This window comes from Bos javanicus, chromosome 13 (assembly GCF_032452875.1).
Source record: "Bos javanicus breed banteng chromosome 13, ARS-OSU_banteng_1.0, whole genome shotgun sequence".
NCBI lineage: Eukaryota > Metazoa > Chordata > Mammalia > Artiodactyla > Bovidae > Bos > Bos javanicus.
This window is the reverse complement of record NC_083880.1, coordinates 35,092,872-35,107,981: the sequence shown is the minus strand read 5'-3', so window position 1 is coordinate 35,107,981 and position 15,110 is coordinate 35,092,872. Positions and strand designations below refer to the sequence as shown.

Below are 15,110 nucleotides of genomic sequence, written 5' to 3'. Positions count from 1 at the left end.
GTTATTTAAAGTTCTCCAAGTGGCCCTGTGTTTTCCTTAAACTGGGATTTTGGTGTATGGTGCAAATGGAAAAAAAAAGTTTAGCCCAGAATGCTTGGCCATCTTGATTAATTACACATGGCAGCTTGGATGAAGTTAAGGTGATGTCGCAATTTTCAGCAGGAAGGAAACTGACCCCCTTCCTGGTGCAGGTAGCTGCAGCCTGTTTGCGTGCTTGTCCTGTTTCTGTCGTCCTTTGTTAGTCTCCAGTTGTGCTCGTGGCCCAAACGTGGGAAGACCGCACCTTGGGATTTCAGCCCCTCTTGGTATTTAACAGATCATGCATTTACAGGGAAACTGGAATGTCTGTTGACCAAGTGAGCAAAAGCCAGACAGCAAGGTCTCTTCCGTGAAGCCAGGGGCCGCAAACGTTCAGGGGTCTGAAAGGAGCCAGTCAGTAGGTGTGGAGGGTGAAGCCCACTCACCGTCAGCTATAGACCAGGCGAGAAAGGAGATTCCCACTCTGGGCATCGACCACACACTCCGGGTGGTTTGTTTTACTCTCTTAATTAGCTTTGCAATGATTGTAGCATCTTATGAAGCCTCACTTTTGAGTCTTGCCCTTGGACTTGGCACAGAGTCTAAGACCCTGAAACCAGTAGATGCACTATGGTTCACTGTCAGTATCAGACTCGGGACAGGCAGCCAGAGGGTGTCCCTAAGGACAGGAACATTAGCTTCTGAGCTCTGGATGCCCTGTGCTGGCTCAGCTGAGGGTGAGGGTGGGGGCGATGCACGCGGAGGCCAGTGAGGCAGCTTCCACAGGGACCAGTCCTCATAGAACCCAACCTGAGGAAGGCTCTGTCAGTCCTCAAAACCTAAATGCCCCCAAACACCCTGTGATGACGACAAAGGCAACAAAGAACTTGACCTTCAGCTGTGGGCAGGGTTAAGACAGCTTGCGCTGTGTGTGTGCAGTAAATGCAGAAGCAGTTAGGCGGTTCTGGCAAACGCTTTACCTCCAATCCATTTCAGGCATTTTCTGCTTTTTCAATCCATGACTCAGCTTTACTAAGTGGCTGCTGAAGTTACTGGGGGGCAGGGGGTGGGATGCAGGATGTGAGAAGCTGCCTTCACTTTTTAAGGCAAAGAAATGAATTCCAAAATAAAAATGACAGTATTTTAATACTGTCATTAATAATAATAACTTTTTACCATTTGTTTACCATCTAGCTCCTGTAGAACAGCCCTTCTTTCTGCCTGTGTGTTGCAGGGGTTGGGGTGGGAGTCCCACCTTCAGCCCATAGCCCACAGTGCCTTGTCCCCAGGCCGTCACCTTCTGTGGCTGCAGGGGGTGGGCATCCTCCCTGTTTTCTGTACCATCCTGTCAACTGGAAAGTGGACTGTGGCATAGAAATCATTCCAAACCACAAAGTGTGGTCTAATGGCACCTAAGTGCATAAAACAGTAATCCTCACTAGTAATCACAGAAATGCAAATGGAGACCAATGGGAGATTGCTTTCATTTCTCTAGTGCAGAAACAAATGAGCCCTGATGATCAGATGCGGGCACAGTCCAGCAGGACCAGCTCTGCTCCAACCTGCGGGCAGATCGCACAGCAGGGAGAACCTGATCCCCTGACCTGCTGATGCCTTCTCTCAGGATTGATTCTTCAGAGGCTGAGACACGATTAGTGATGGCGAATAGCATTTCTCCTAAGTGTTTTAGAACTAAGCGACACAGATATCCACGTCTTCCTGGTGGCTCAGTGGTAAAAAAAGAATCCACCTCCCAATGCAGGAGGCGTGGGTTTGAACTCTGGTCCAGGAAGATTCCCAGGAGAAGGAAACGGCAACCCACACTAGTATTCCTGCCTGGGAAGTCCCATGGACAGAGGAGCCTGGTGGGCTACAGTCCTTAGGGTTGCAAAAGAGTCGGACACGACTTAGCAACTGAACAACAAGAGCACGGATGTCCAACAGCAGGGTGACGGTTAAATAAAGCATGACTCATGAGAGACTGTTCTCCCACTGAAACTGTGCAGCTGAGGAATCTGTCATTATGCTGGTAGAAGTAGAACGCTGTGGCTGATGGGCTTTATGGTCACCTTCGTTGGGTTTGAACTCTTCTCCCACCACCTACAAGCTGTGTGACTTGAGAGAGTCGTTGAACCTCTCTGCGCCTATTTCCTCCTACCTCAGAGGGGTGCTGGCGGAGCTTGGAGGAGTTAGGAGGGCACTTAGTGAGGATCTGGAGGGCTGTCACCGCTGTGTGAGCGTCAGCTGGCATTTGTGACACAGTTGTTGGGAAACATTCACGTAAAGCCAGATCCCAGTAGAGTGACACTAAGGCCGTTTGAAAAGCCCACGTCGTCACACAAACACTAGAAGCTGTGAATCACAGTGAGTACCTCTGGGTAGAAGGACTGCCAGTGACTTTTGATTTCTACTCTTTCCTGTATTTTTCCAAATTTTCAGCAATAAATTACATATTACTTTTATTTTTATTTATTTACTTATTTTTAACGGAAGGATAATTGCTTTATGCATTGATAGGTGGCAGAAAATGACAGAATGCATATTTCTTCTATAATGTGAAAAGCAAGTAGCACTGTTAGCTGCTTGAAACCTTTTCTGGTTTCAAGAAAAGTTGAACCCTTTCTGGATTAGCCCGTAGCCAATCGAGCTCATGGAGTGCCCCAGGCTTCCCTCTGCCCAGTGGGTTTTCTGGGTTACAGCCTAGTCTCTGCTCCCTGTGGTCAGCAGCTTAACATTTCTGCACAGTGTGCCAGGGTTCTTCAGGCTGTTTCTTCGGCTCCATTACAAGGGTGATTCTCAACTCAGGGTGTGTGTTAGAGTCATTCAAGGAGGTACCAGGCTCCAGTCTAGACAGATTAAATCCCCCATCTGGGGTGGGAGGGACCTGGGTCGTAGTATTATTTAATGACTCACAAGGAAATTTCAATGCACAGTCAGGCGGTGGGCGGCAGCCTGGGGTCGGCAATCCTCGGCTGTTGCCGGTGCTGCCCTTCCTTGCCTGGCAGAGAGCTCTGCCCACGAGCAAGACCCCACTTCCTCTGTCAGTCTCAAAAGTCAGTCCGAGCGGTGTTTCCCCCATCGCCCTGAAGAAAAGATGCCCCCGACAGCTTGCTTAAAATAGACGTGTTAGCCTCTCAGTCGTGTCCAACTCTTTGCGACCCCATAAACTGTAGCCCACCAGGCTCTACTGTCCTTGGAATTCTCCAGGCAAGAATGCTGGAGTGGGTTGCCATTTCCTCCTCTAGGGGACCTTCCCGACCCAGCGATCAAACCCGGGTCTCCCGCGTGGCAGGCGGATTCTTTACCATCTGAGCCACCAGGGAAACACCCAGACCCTAACCCAGACCTACTGAATCAGAACTTTGGGGGCAGGGACTTGGTAATGTGTGTAGTTAATGAGCCCCCTGGGTGGCTCCCACCATCACAGTGGTGTGGGAACTCTGCTCTGCTAGAGCCAAGGGGCCGTCCCAGTCACACGCTGGGAAGAGCTGGGGTCCCACCTGCCTCTCCACCTGCCCCTGAGACTCTGACAGGTCAGAGCCGGGGTACTGCCTAGGCGTTGGAAGGGGCGGGGTCCCCGGATGGCTGTGCAGTGGTGCTTGATGCCTGCCGGCTGTGATGTCCTCAGGGGTCGCTGGGATCAGCAGTAGCCACAGTACCCGGGACCTGTTAGAAGCGCCCTTTACAGAGTCCCCCCAGGCCTCAGAGTCAGCATCAGGGGTGGGATTCCTGCACCTGCTGGAAGCAGGTACCCAGACTTGCTCCCAGAAAACAAGGTCTTCCGTTCTGAGCCGGGGGTGGTAGACCCCAGAGGCCCAGGATCACACTTGCGAAGCCCTGCTCTGGGCTCACCCATGTCTCTTGGGCATTTCAGGTGCCACTCAGGTACAAGTCTAGTCCTAATGCTCTTGTGGGCAGCATGTCGCTGCCACTCTTAAGTCCGTGATGGCAAAACATGTGGCTGCCTTCCAGCTGTAATTCCTGGGCCATGGTTTCTTTCAAGTGAATGAGTACCGTGGTTGGAAATATGTCTTTCAAAGCTTCTGATCTAAGTTTGACTCAGAACACCGTCCCATAGGCAGAGAGGTGCGCGCTGCTCCCGTGGGCTTCCTCCAGGTGTAACCTGTGGCCCTCTGTCTCGCAGGTTCTACCATCAGCCGGTGCTCGCGTGGTCCTCGCAGCCCCTGACCGGCCGCAGCCACGCCTACTGGAGGAGAAGAGAGCAGGAGGCCCGGGAGGACCCAGGGGGCCGAGGCCCGGTCCCCAGCCTGCCCGCGCATCCGAGGGAGGGTCCCTGGGAAGTTGGAGGAAGGTCTGAGCACGTGATGAAGAAGGCTGTTTGGGAAGACGAATTGGGAATGGCGGGTCCCGCCAGATGGCAGGACGTCAGCGTTAGAAGCTGGAACCAGCCCCCGAGACTAGGCAGGCAGATGTCAGACGGTGTTGGCGAGAAGTTGTTTCAGGACCTGTACCCGTTCATGCTTGGGGAGCATGGGCTGACCTCCCAGAGCAAAGGGAAGTCCCAATCACTGCCTCGAGTCCTTTCCCCTGAGAGCCTGAGTTGCATGGAGGTCCCCATCCCTTTGAGCGATGGCCATTTACCAGGTGTCCCTAAAGTGCCACTTCAGCCTCCAAATTGTGCTTCCAATTTGGAATCCACCAGGAACCCCAAGAAGGCTGGCACCTCGGCCCCCTTGCCCCAGCCCAGGTTTGGGAGACCCCTCAAGCCCCCGTCTTATGGCTCCCAGCCACGCTCCAAGGCCGGAGCAGAAAATGGCAGCTACACAGACAGCCGGCAGCTGGACCCGGGTGCTGCCCACTCAGCCAGGACGAACAGTGCCAGGCAGGACCTCTACGGGCCTGACCCCGGCCTGGAGCCCCCAGTGTACGTGCCCCCACCCTCGTACAAGTCACCACCGCAGCCCGCCGCACACCCCTGCCCCGAGGAGGCGGTGTCCAGGCATGAGGGCAGAGGCCGCTGTGTACCGCAGCATCCAATGGAGAGGCCTGCTGCTGGCGGTCAGCCTCTTTCTGGCTCCCGGGGAGCTGGGAGTGAGTGGGGGGCCAGCCCATGCTCTCCTGTTGGTGTCCCCCCACAGCCCCACCACACCACGGCTTACGACGGCTCCATCCTGATAATTCCCTTCGACGACCCACGGATACGACACATTAAACTACCCCGACCCCATGGATTCTGGGAAGATGTGAAGCTGGATGGTGCGGTCCCTGCCCCTGACCCAAGAAGCCTGCAGCAGGAGGGGGCCGTGTGGGGCCCATCAGGGAAGGAGAGGGGTCCTGCCCCTGCTGATCCCAGCCCCTCGTGGCTGTGGGGCCAGCCCCCCAGGAATGGAGAAAACGGCAGCTCTCCTGACCAAAGAGACCCCTGCATTGTCACACAGAGAAAGCAGCCTGATGTGAGCGGCAGCCCACAGGAATATCCAGAAAGCCTGGTGTCCTCCCCGAGCCCCCAGGGCGAGAGTTCATGCGAGATGCAGACCCAGCTCAGAAAGTTCGAGGCAGGGCTGCAGCCCAAGAGAAGCTCAAAGAAAAAAACGAGCGAGACGATCTTTTGTTTGGTTTCCATCCCGGTGAAATCGGAGTCCCAGCTGCCAGGTACGGACACGAACAACAATGACCTGAAGCAGAGCGCGGCGTTACAGGAGCAGAGTGTGCTCAGCTTGTCCTCCACCGACCTGGAGCTCCAGGCGCTCACGGGCAGCATGGCCACGAGGACAGAGCTGCCAAGACCAGACCCAGGGGGCCCGGGACGGGGCCGGCAAGCAGACGACCTCAGATTTCCCAGCCCTGCAAAGCACCGCGCGCTCGCGTGGCCTGGCCCATGGCCTGGGCACCACTTCCGAGACCAGCAAACACAAACCAGCTTCGCTCACGAACCTCAGAGCCTGCAGCCCCTCCCAGGGGAGAGGCCAGGGGGCTCCCCCGACCCCGTGCTGCCTCCAAGGTGTTTGGACCCCGCACCCTTCGAGGTTCAGATGCACATGGCGTTGGCATCCAGTGACCCGAACCAGAGGCCCGGGGCTCATTCCCCGAAAAGTCAAGGGTCCCTCAGCCCATCCAGCAACAGCGCCTTCTCTGGGTCTTCCTGGCCCCGGAACCAGGGCCCCGTGCCAAGGGCCAGCCTGGGTCAGCAGGGCTCTGATGGCCCTGGCCGCCGAGCCAGCCCCGTGTCCAGGGGCGAGGTGATCAAGGGGGAGACCACAGGCCCCTGCAATAGTAGACAGCTGTTCGGGCAGTTCCTCCTGAAGCCAGTAAGCCGCCGCCCCTGGGACTTGATCAGCCAGTTAGAGAGTTTCAACAAGGAGCTTCAGGAGGAGGAAGGAAGTAGTGGCAGCAGCAGTGATGGTAGTGGCAGTGAGGACAGTGACACAGAGCTGCCCTGGGGGAGCTGTGCCCGCCCGGCACCCCAGCTGCCAGGCCTCCTGAAGGACATAGTGCCCGAGGACCCCAGGACCAGGCCGGGCAGAGTCAAGAGCAAGTCCGAGAGCTGGAGCGAGGAGGGGAGGCCTCGGTCCCCCAGGCCCTGGCAGGCAGAAGGCAGAGGTTCCGTGTGGTTGTCGCCCCCCGGGAGCTGGATTGCTGAAGACGGGGACCGAGAGGTTGAGAACAGGGTGGCCCAGCTGGCAGTCAGCCCAAGGCCTGTGAAACGAGCACTATCTTCTGGGTTGAATGATGCAAAACCCGAGCCCCCACCCGATCCAGCAGAACAGAGGGAGCCCCTGCCCAGCCAGGAGCTCCCAGGCAGTCGCGGAGCTGTGGAGCTGAGTGCAGCCGGCCCTCCGAGGGCGGGCGGTGGGGAGCAGGGGAGCACAAGGGCGCCCCTCTCTCTTGCCGGCAAATCCCGAGGCCTGTCTGCACCAGACTTGAGGTCTGTGGGGCTGACGCTGGTGCAGGAGCACAGTACCAGCCAGCTAGCGGGGTCTCCGGGTGATGCCAATGCAATAGAAATACCCCCAAATGAGTCCCTCGAAGCCAGGGCCGCCAGGATCCTCGGCATCGAGGTGGCTGTGGAATCCCTGCTGCCAGGCGCCCAGAGGGCAGGGCAGAGACGGCACCCCGAGCCGGATGGAAGTGCCCTCAGACCCGAGTCCCCCAGACAGGAGGCAGCGGCCAGCTTGGCCCAGCCCAATGAGTCCACCGCACCCGCGGATGCCTTCTATGGCAGGAGGAAGTGCGGCTGGACCAAGAGCCCTCTGTTCGTAGGTGAGAGGGACAGCACCCGGCAGGTTCCCCGGGCCTCTGAGCCCGCGGATGTGGACGGGGCCGTCCCCACCAAGGCCCCCGAAACTCCGCCCAGCCCCCTGGAGTCCCAGCCTTTCCTTCCCAAGGACGTGGAGACAAAGGCACCCTTCAGGTCCACCTTGTTCCACTTTATAGAAAGGACCCCAAACTTGGCATTCTCAGAAAAGAAGCTCCGAAACACTTCCAGAGTGATCGAAAGTTTACAGGAGAAGCTGGTCTCCCCGCCCAGGAAGGCGGACCCAGACCGCCTGACGAGGATGAAGGAGGTGAGCTCTGTGTCTCGGATGAGGCTCCTGACTTCCCGGGCCGCGGACTCCGCGGAGGAGCCCAAGGCCGAGAGGGGCCCCGGGGCGTGGCTGGGAGGCCTGGTGGCTCCCAGTGCCGGGCACAAGCTCTCCGACCCTCAAGGTGCTCTGTCGCTGGAAGCAGATGGGCATCCAGCAGCACGAAGGGAGAACGGCGGCCGGGACTTCTGGTGCCCAGGTGAGGAGTCAGGCAGAGGGGCGGGCGTTCAGGTTGCATTTGACGTCCAGAGAACATCTAAATGCCTAGTGGGTAGATGATGAAACCTGAAGATTCAGAAAAGATGAGATCGACTCTGTGAATTATGGTGCTCAAAGAGTCTTTATTCTACCCAAGAATTATCCGGAAGCTTCTCTTAATAGTAAGACCTGGCATTTTAAATGATCCAGTCTTCATAGATATTGTCTATGTAAGTGACTAGATAAAATTACCTATATAAACACCCATGGGACCCCTAACTCTGAAGAGGTACATCAGTAAGCTATGCCAGCCAGGGTGTAGGCACCTTGATCGGTCTCCTAGGAGACTAGGGCGTTTGTATTCTGTTCTCTCCCCAGATAATAGACATTCCCCCAGATAACCCTCGGACTTCCCAGGTGGCTCTAGTGGTAAAGAACCCGCCTGCAAATGCAGGAGACACGAGAGGTGTGAGTTTGATCCTGAGTCAGGAAGATCCTCTGGAGGAGGACATGATAACCCACACCAGTATTCTTGCCTGGAGAATCCCATGGACAGAGGAGCCTGGAGGTTGCAGTCCATGGGGTTGCAAAGAGTCGGACACGACTGAAGCGAATGAAGCAGGAAGCGGATAACCTGCATTGCTTGGTTAGCCTAATGAGAAAAGACATACCCGAGTGATTCAATAAACTTCCTGCCCTGGGATTCTTAGCGAATCCTTTGTCCTCCATTGTTATCTCTTTTCGCCACCACACCATTCATGAAAGACTTGAGAGGTTTAGACAGAATTAGCAGTTTGCACTTTCTCAGCACCAGCCCACACGCCCCTCGAAGCCCATGGGCCCACCCTGTTTCTTCCAGCCCCTCAGCTCTGATCACTTGGCCCAGGGGAGCCGGTTCTGGCAACAGCCTCCTGCAGACCTGAAGCCCCACGTGTTCTCATCTTCCCAGGTCTCTCCAGTCTTCTTCGTTGTATAGACCACGGGGCAGGTTCTCACAGCGGGGACATTGTGCCCCCAAACACCAGTTCTCTCTCCCAGCTCTGACAAGAGCAGGCGAGAGAGCCCTGGGAATTTCTGGTCCAGGCCTGGGGGTTATCAACGATATTACCAGTTATATTCCCTATACGTGGTTCAAGGAGGGGAGGCGTCCATCTTGAACTACCGACTGGAAGGGGCCTTTTTCCGGGAGGGGCAAGGGTGCCCTGTCCTCAGTGGTCTGGCGCTGCCCCTACCCCAGCCCGTCCTGGCAGCCAAGCCCTTCTATCTGCCTAGCTGCCCTGACCGGGTTGGTCCTCCCCACCCCTGCCGCTCTGCTTTCTGTTTTGAAATCAGGTTTATAAGGAGATGGAAAAGATCACTTGTTTCAGCTGGAAGAATCCCGAAATTTTTGTTCAATTAAAAAAAAAAATCTTCACATTTTTTAAGTTTTCTCCCAAATGCAGAGGAATCCTTAATGCTCCCACCCTCTCATAGAATCCAGGATCGACGGAAGCCGTCTGTCAGGGCCCTCCTGGGTCATCTGAGTGACCACGTTGGTCTTTGCTGTGGGAGAGAACAGCAGGGGTGTGGAGCCTCGGCCGTTCCGTGGAAAGAGCTCCATGGCCCACCTGTGAGCCGTTGTGAGGCTGCAGCAGGAGACCTCCCCCGACCCCCACCAAAAATAGACCCCCTGGCTGTTCGAAAGCCATCATAGGCTTTTTCTTTTAATTGAAGGATAATTACTTTACAGGATTGTGTTGTTTTCTGTCAGACTATCAACGTGAATCAGCCATAGATGTACATATGTCCCCTGTGCCGCAAGCTTTTAAAGTGAGTTTCTTATCTGTAAAGTAAATCAGGCTGAGAGTGTTCGTCCTCCTGAAAATTAGAAGAATTTTAAAGGAAGATGCATCCTGTTATAAGAAAAACATCATTTTGTAGAGATTTCTATGCCTCCATCCATGGCCACGTATTTTGGGGAATGTGTTATAAAATTTCTAGTTTCATTCAGCTCTCCCTCAATTCTCAGCCTGAGCATCTGGCATGTGAATGGGGTCAGATGGGTGTCTGAAATCCCCCAGATAACGTCAGTTTCCGTTTTAACCAGCCATTCAGACACCCTCACCTGTGACTTAATATTATCTATCCTGTAGCTGTAGTTTCCAACCATTAGAAATTTTTAATTACTTTTTTGCCATTCCGTTTGGTGCATTTGCTGTTTAATACACAATAAGATGACCAAAAATCTCAAGGCAGAGAGCTCCTTGTGGGGACAGCTTCCTGAAGTGGCCACATAGCGAGACCTAAAAGGGCGACTGCTCATGTGTGCAGCCACTCATGTACCCCCTTCAGCCTTCCACATGCTGGTCACCAGGTCTCACTGTGCAAAGCCAGTCCTTCCAAGAGGCCTTAATCGAGGTAGGAAAGCCTTGTTGCTCATAAGCTTTTGGACTCTCCTTTTGATGTATTTTTATCAATTTAAACACAAAAGTCATCATCTCCATCCTCGCCCAGCCCCTGCCTCCGTCACCTCAGGGTGTGGGACCCGCTTCACTGCCCCAGACTCACAGCCCACGTAAATTCAAATTTTGTTCTGGAATTTTCAAACAATATCATACCTCATATATCTGTAAATCGCCCCCACACACACACACATCCTTCTAGAACTTTATTATCTGTGTTATGTACCCATCATATCATAAAGACTTGCCTTTAGCTTAAAGACAGTCATTTCAGCTAACATTGTTTTAGTGGTTTTCGGTCGGGGGAGCTCTGGCTAAGAAATCAGCAGCTCAAAACTAATTCAGGTCACAGCATTCCCATCTCCGCTGGATGGATTATGTCAGAAGCCTAATCCGGCGCATCAGTGTCTGAGCCTGCTGGTCTGGTCCCGTCCACCTCCGCTGGCTGCTCTCCTGGTACACGTTCAGGAGGAGAGTGGGGACAGCTTGTCCTCTTCGGGCCTGGGGTGGGGATAACCAGGGCAAGCTTGAGGGGAGCCTCATGATGCCATTAGAAGGCTGGGCGTCAGCACATCCTCACAGGTGGTAGCCTTCGAGGGTGTTCATATGCAAAATACCCACCAGGGTGGGCCTTAGTGATCTGTCTTCCCCCCGACACAGTGCCCACAGGAACCAGGAGGGGCATGACTTCCCTGTACTCTGGCACCTCTGCCGGCCAGTGTGGTGGCCCCTGGTCACATGTGGCTCCTGAGCACTTGAAACATGGCTCGTCCCAATTGAGATGGCCTGTAAATGTGTGATACGCATGCCAGAGTTCAAAGACATCACCAAAAAAAAAAAAAAATCTAAGATGTCCCAATAATTTTTTTTGGTTACCTGTTGAAATGATAACATTTTGGATATATTTGGTGACATGATATGCACCATTGAAACTATTTTCACCTGCTTCCTTTTGTTTGCCCTAACATGGCTACTAAAAACTTTACCATGCTGCGGCTCACATTGTATTTTTATTGAACCCGACCCTCCATGGTCTAAAGAAGGAGTCCTTGGTCATACTGATTTCTCTCTGTGGTTCTGTCACTGGGTCCTCAGCTTCAGCAGTTGGGGTCGGGCTGCAGGCATGTCCTATAGGGCAGTCTCCACATACCTGCCCTCAGGTGGGCTGCTGAGGGCCGGGCTCTATGTCCCTGGAGGCTCAGCCCCTTGAGGCCTCTCCTTGCCGCCAGCGCGCCCTTTCATCCGTTCATGACCACCCACCTCCATCTCATCTTCGCTCATGGGGGTCCCCCAGAATCAGCACTGAATGAGGCCAGCTGAGCTCAGAGAGGGGCTCAGCTACTAAGACCCATGTTGTCACGGTGGGTGTTAAGTGTAGACCCGCAGAAGGCAGCTTGTTCATGGGATCTCTGCCTGCTTTCAATGAGACGGGCACTTGGTGCTGTTTGAGGAGCAGCAGACCCCTTCCAAAAAGTGGAGCCTGTCCCAAGTGCGACAAACGCTGTCTTAGTTGTCGCAGTTGTGGTGTCTCATCATAAGTACATCCCAAGGAGTCAAGAAGGTGTGTGGTGTGTTAGTCGTTCAGTCGTGTCTTTGCGACCCCGTGGACTATAACCCGCCAGGCTCCTCTGTCCAGGGGATTCTCCAGGCCAGAATACTGGAGTGGGTTGTCATGCCCTCCTCCAGGGGATTGTCCCAACCCAGGAATCTAAGCTAGGTCTCCTGCATTGCAGGCAGATTCTTTACCATCTGAGCCACCAAGGAAGCTCAAGAATATTGGAGTGGGTAACCTATCCCTTCTCCAGGGGATCTTCCTGACCCAGGAATCGAACCGGGTTCTCCTGCATTGCAGGTGGATTCTTTACCAGCTGAGCTACCAGGGAAGCCCAAAGTCCCTCAGTCGTGTCTGACTCTTTGTGAGCCCATGGATGGTAACCCTCCAGGCTCCTCTGTCCAGGGGGTACTCCAGGCAAGAATACTGGAGTGGGTTGCCATTTCCTCCTCCATTGTCAAGATGTGCAGAGGACACAGCAAGATATCTTGCTGCCAGAGAAGTGGGACTCTGCATGGCCTTCAGAATGCACTGTCGTCCAGATGGGTTGAGGAAGAGATGGCTCTGTGATAGTTTTAATACCTGTTAAATTGTACTGTCCTTCCAGACTTCTTACGTATTTGCTCTTAAGAACTTAGGAGCCCTTTGAACTGCCATGGGAGGAGATTCTGACCATAGGAGGTACACGTGTGAGCCTCAGATTTGCCTGGACCCCAGAGATCTGTGATGCCCGAGGGCCCAGCCACAGCCCAAGTGATGATCTAGGACCGTTGTTCTATTGTATGGTGTCCCTTTTTGGAAACCGGGGCCACTTGGGCCCCGTGTGTGTAGCTGTAGAGTGGATCAGCATGGCAACTCAGACTCACACACACTGCTGTGTGTGGAAGGCTGGCGGGTGAGCCTGCAGCCTGGGGCCTGCATGCTGGCTGTGGGGTCAGAGATAGGAGGCCTGCCATCACCAGGCCCAGTTCTCAGGGTTTCAGCCCCACCCTGGGACATCACTGGTCCCACGGCAAGCTTTCCTTAGAGTTGCCGTTAACGTACATGCACACAATATCCTGCTTAGCGTCAGCTGAGAGCGTCGCTACTGCTTTACAAGAGTTGCAGTTAAAGTGAATTATGTTCCCTGTGAACAACAGGAAGGTACGGTCAAAATACTAAGCTGCCCCCATTTCCCATCTATGATTAGGCATGGGTCATACCCGTTCCTTCAAAACAGCCTTTAGATGGTAGCCGTTTACTCCTAGATAAAAAATACGGTCGGTGGGCCTTGATCCCTACACATTTATTTCTGGCCTGAGGATTAAATAGAAAGCAGACCAGTGGAATATACTACTCATTTTCTTTTGTTTCCTTTTTTTTGCAGATTCCTATGACCCAAGCAGGGTGGAGAGGGTGTGATGGCACGCCACTGGAGTGTGGGGCCGCGTCTTTTGCTGACGGGTGACCCCCCAAGCTGGCCTCAGCCCCGCCACCTGGGAGGAACCTCACTGGGCCATCCTTCCCCGTGGCCAGGACACACGTCGACTCCACAGAGTCACTCTGTGGAAATAAAGCAGTAGTCTGTTGAAAGCATCTGTTTTTATAGCACGAAGGGTTAATACCTATGTTTAGAAAAGAGTCACAAGGACCCTCCTTAATGATGGATTTAGCCCAGCTGATGGAGCATTTGGTGTTAATCTGGCTATATGTGAAAACTCAAATGTAGGTGGTTTAATGAGTGATGTTGAAAGGACCAAGAATGTCATAAATCCCCCTTCGCATCCCTGTGGCCTGCTGTTCACGCTCACTTTCGGGAGTTTGGGGAACATAGGCCATTGCTAGTGTTTTAGCACTTTGAGTTTCCGGGAAATGTGAACACGTATGTATGATCCATTTCTCATCAATTTGGCCTTCTGCTGCTGAAGTCACTTTACCTATTAAGTAACTTGCCATCAGCAGATGAAAGCGGTAGCTTGCAAGTTTCCAAAAGATGAAACCTTGTACCATGATGGATAAGAGTATTATTTATCGGCAATGAGACGCTCTGATCTTTTGCAAACATGCCATCGTCTGCTTTGCACTCAGTATTATCTATTTTTATTTCCTGTATGGATGTCTAGAAATTCTTTATATGAGAAATAATTGCTGGTAAAATAGACCATTTTAACAAAGTAACTATATTTCTTTTTACCAAAAAATGCTATTTTTCTATGATGTAAACAATTGTTAGGTGGCAGATTTTTAAGGAAGTTTATTGTATTTAAGAGTCTGTATCCCTTTGTGTGAGAGGAACCCAGAGAGGGTTCACATTTGCTTTAAAGCATAAACCCCTCACCCATTCACAACTCTTGCTACTCTTAGTTTATCTTAGAAAGAGATGTCAATAGAGACATTTTTCAGGGTTAATAAAATTAACTTTTCACAAAGTTTTTTTTTTTTTTTTAACAAATGCAGCTATAAGGTTATATTTGAAAATAACCCTCTTAAAACCAGCCAACATCCTTACAACAAATTTTTGCTGCCATATTCACTAGAATTACCAAAAAAACACCATAGTTTCATCTTTGTTCGTCTGCAGGGATGTGCCCTGAGACCAGATCCCCCCTCCCCTCACCCCCACCGTCCCTTTAAAGAAATGTGTATTTTTATCTAGAATGATCTTTAATTAGCGTCTGCATATTTTCCAAAAGTGCTAGAGACATTATATGTACGCCGTTACAGAAGTATTATGAGGCCTATGTATTCTGCCGTTTACTATTGCATTAATCTGCACAAAGTTTATGCATTTTTTTAATGCGTTTGTCACTTCTTTCTAAGTCAGGCTTTCTCGTGAACTAACATTTCCTCAATGGTTTCTGTCTCCTCCCTCCCTCCCTCCTTTTCGTCTTTTTTCCTTCTCTCTCTCTTTCAGAAATCACCTTATCAATTTCTAAGCATTTTGAATTCCTAAAATGTGAACTGTTGAGTGGTCTGCCATTTGGCCCTAAAACAACTCTGGGCTCTCATGGCCTGTTTTTATCTGTACCATATGATTTTATTTCATCAGAACTTCATGTATTTGGACAGTAATAAACAACACAGAATCTAAGCAGTTCTGAGAAGTCTTTTCAAATCCACTTTGCAGCTTTGCTTCTTCCCTGTTTCTCATGGTCACTCCTTTCCAGATTTTAGTTCGTGTGATATTAGAAGCTTTGCTTCTCACAACCCATGGGGATGACGGGCCAGGCCTCTGCCGGGAAAATCACTGGAGTCATCTGGTACCACTGGGAGCAGCCACCTGGGGGTCCTCGTGACGGGGTGTACATCCCTCTTAGGTGCAGATGAGAGAGGGTGTATGTATATACACATACACGTATATACATGTGTCATTGTGTG

At 52.4% G+C, this 15,110-nt stretch overlaps 1 protein-coding gene across 6 annotated transcripts in view; it reads left to right on the top strand.

Moving 5' to 3' along the window:
• Window positions 1-14,823, top strand: part of JCAD (junctional cadherin 5 associated) — a 78,516-nt gene extending 63,693 nt beyond the window's left edge. For 3 of the 6 annotated variants that reach the window (XM_061436241.1, XM_061436239.1, XM_061436240.1), the window contains one exon: window positions 4,163-14,823. In XM_061436241.1, coding sequence (XP_061292225.1) covers window positions 4,163-7,841 — 3,679 coding nt within the window. In that variant the 3' untranslated portion in view covers window positions 7,842-14,823. The remainder of the gene's footprint in view (window positions 1-4,162) is intronic. The other 3 variants (XM_061436243.1, XM_061436242.1, XM_061436244.1) reach the window with 2 other exon arrangements.
• The last annotated feature ends 287 nt before the right edge of the window (window positions 14,824-15,110 follow it).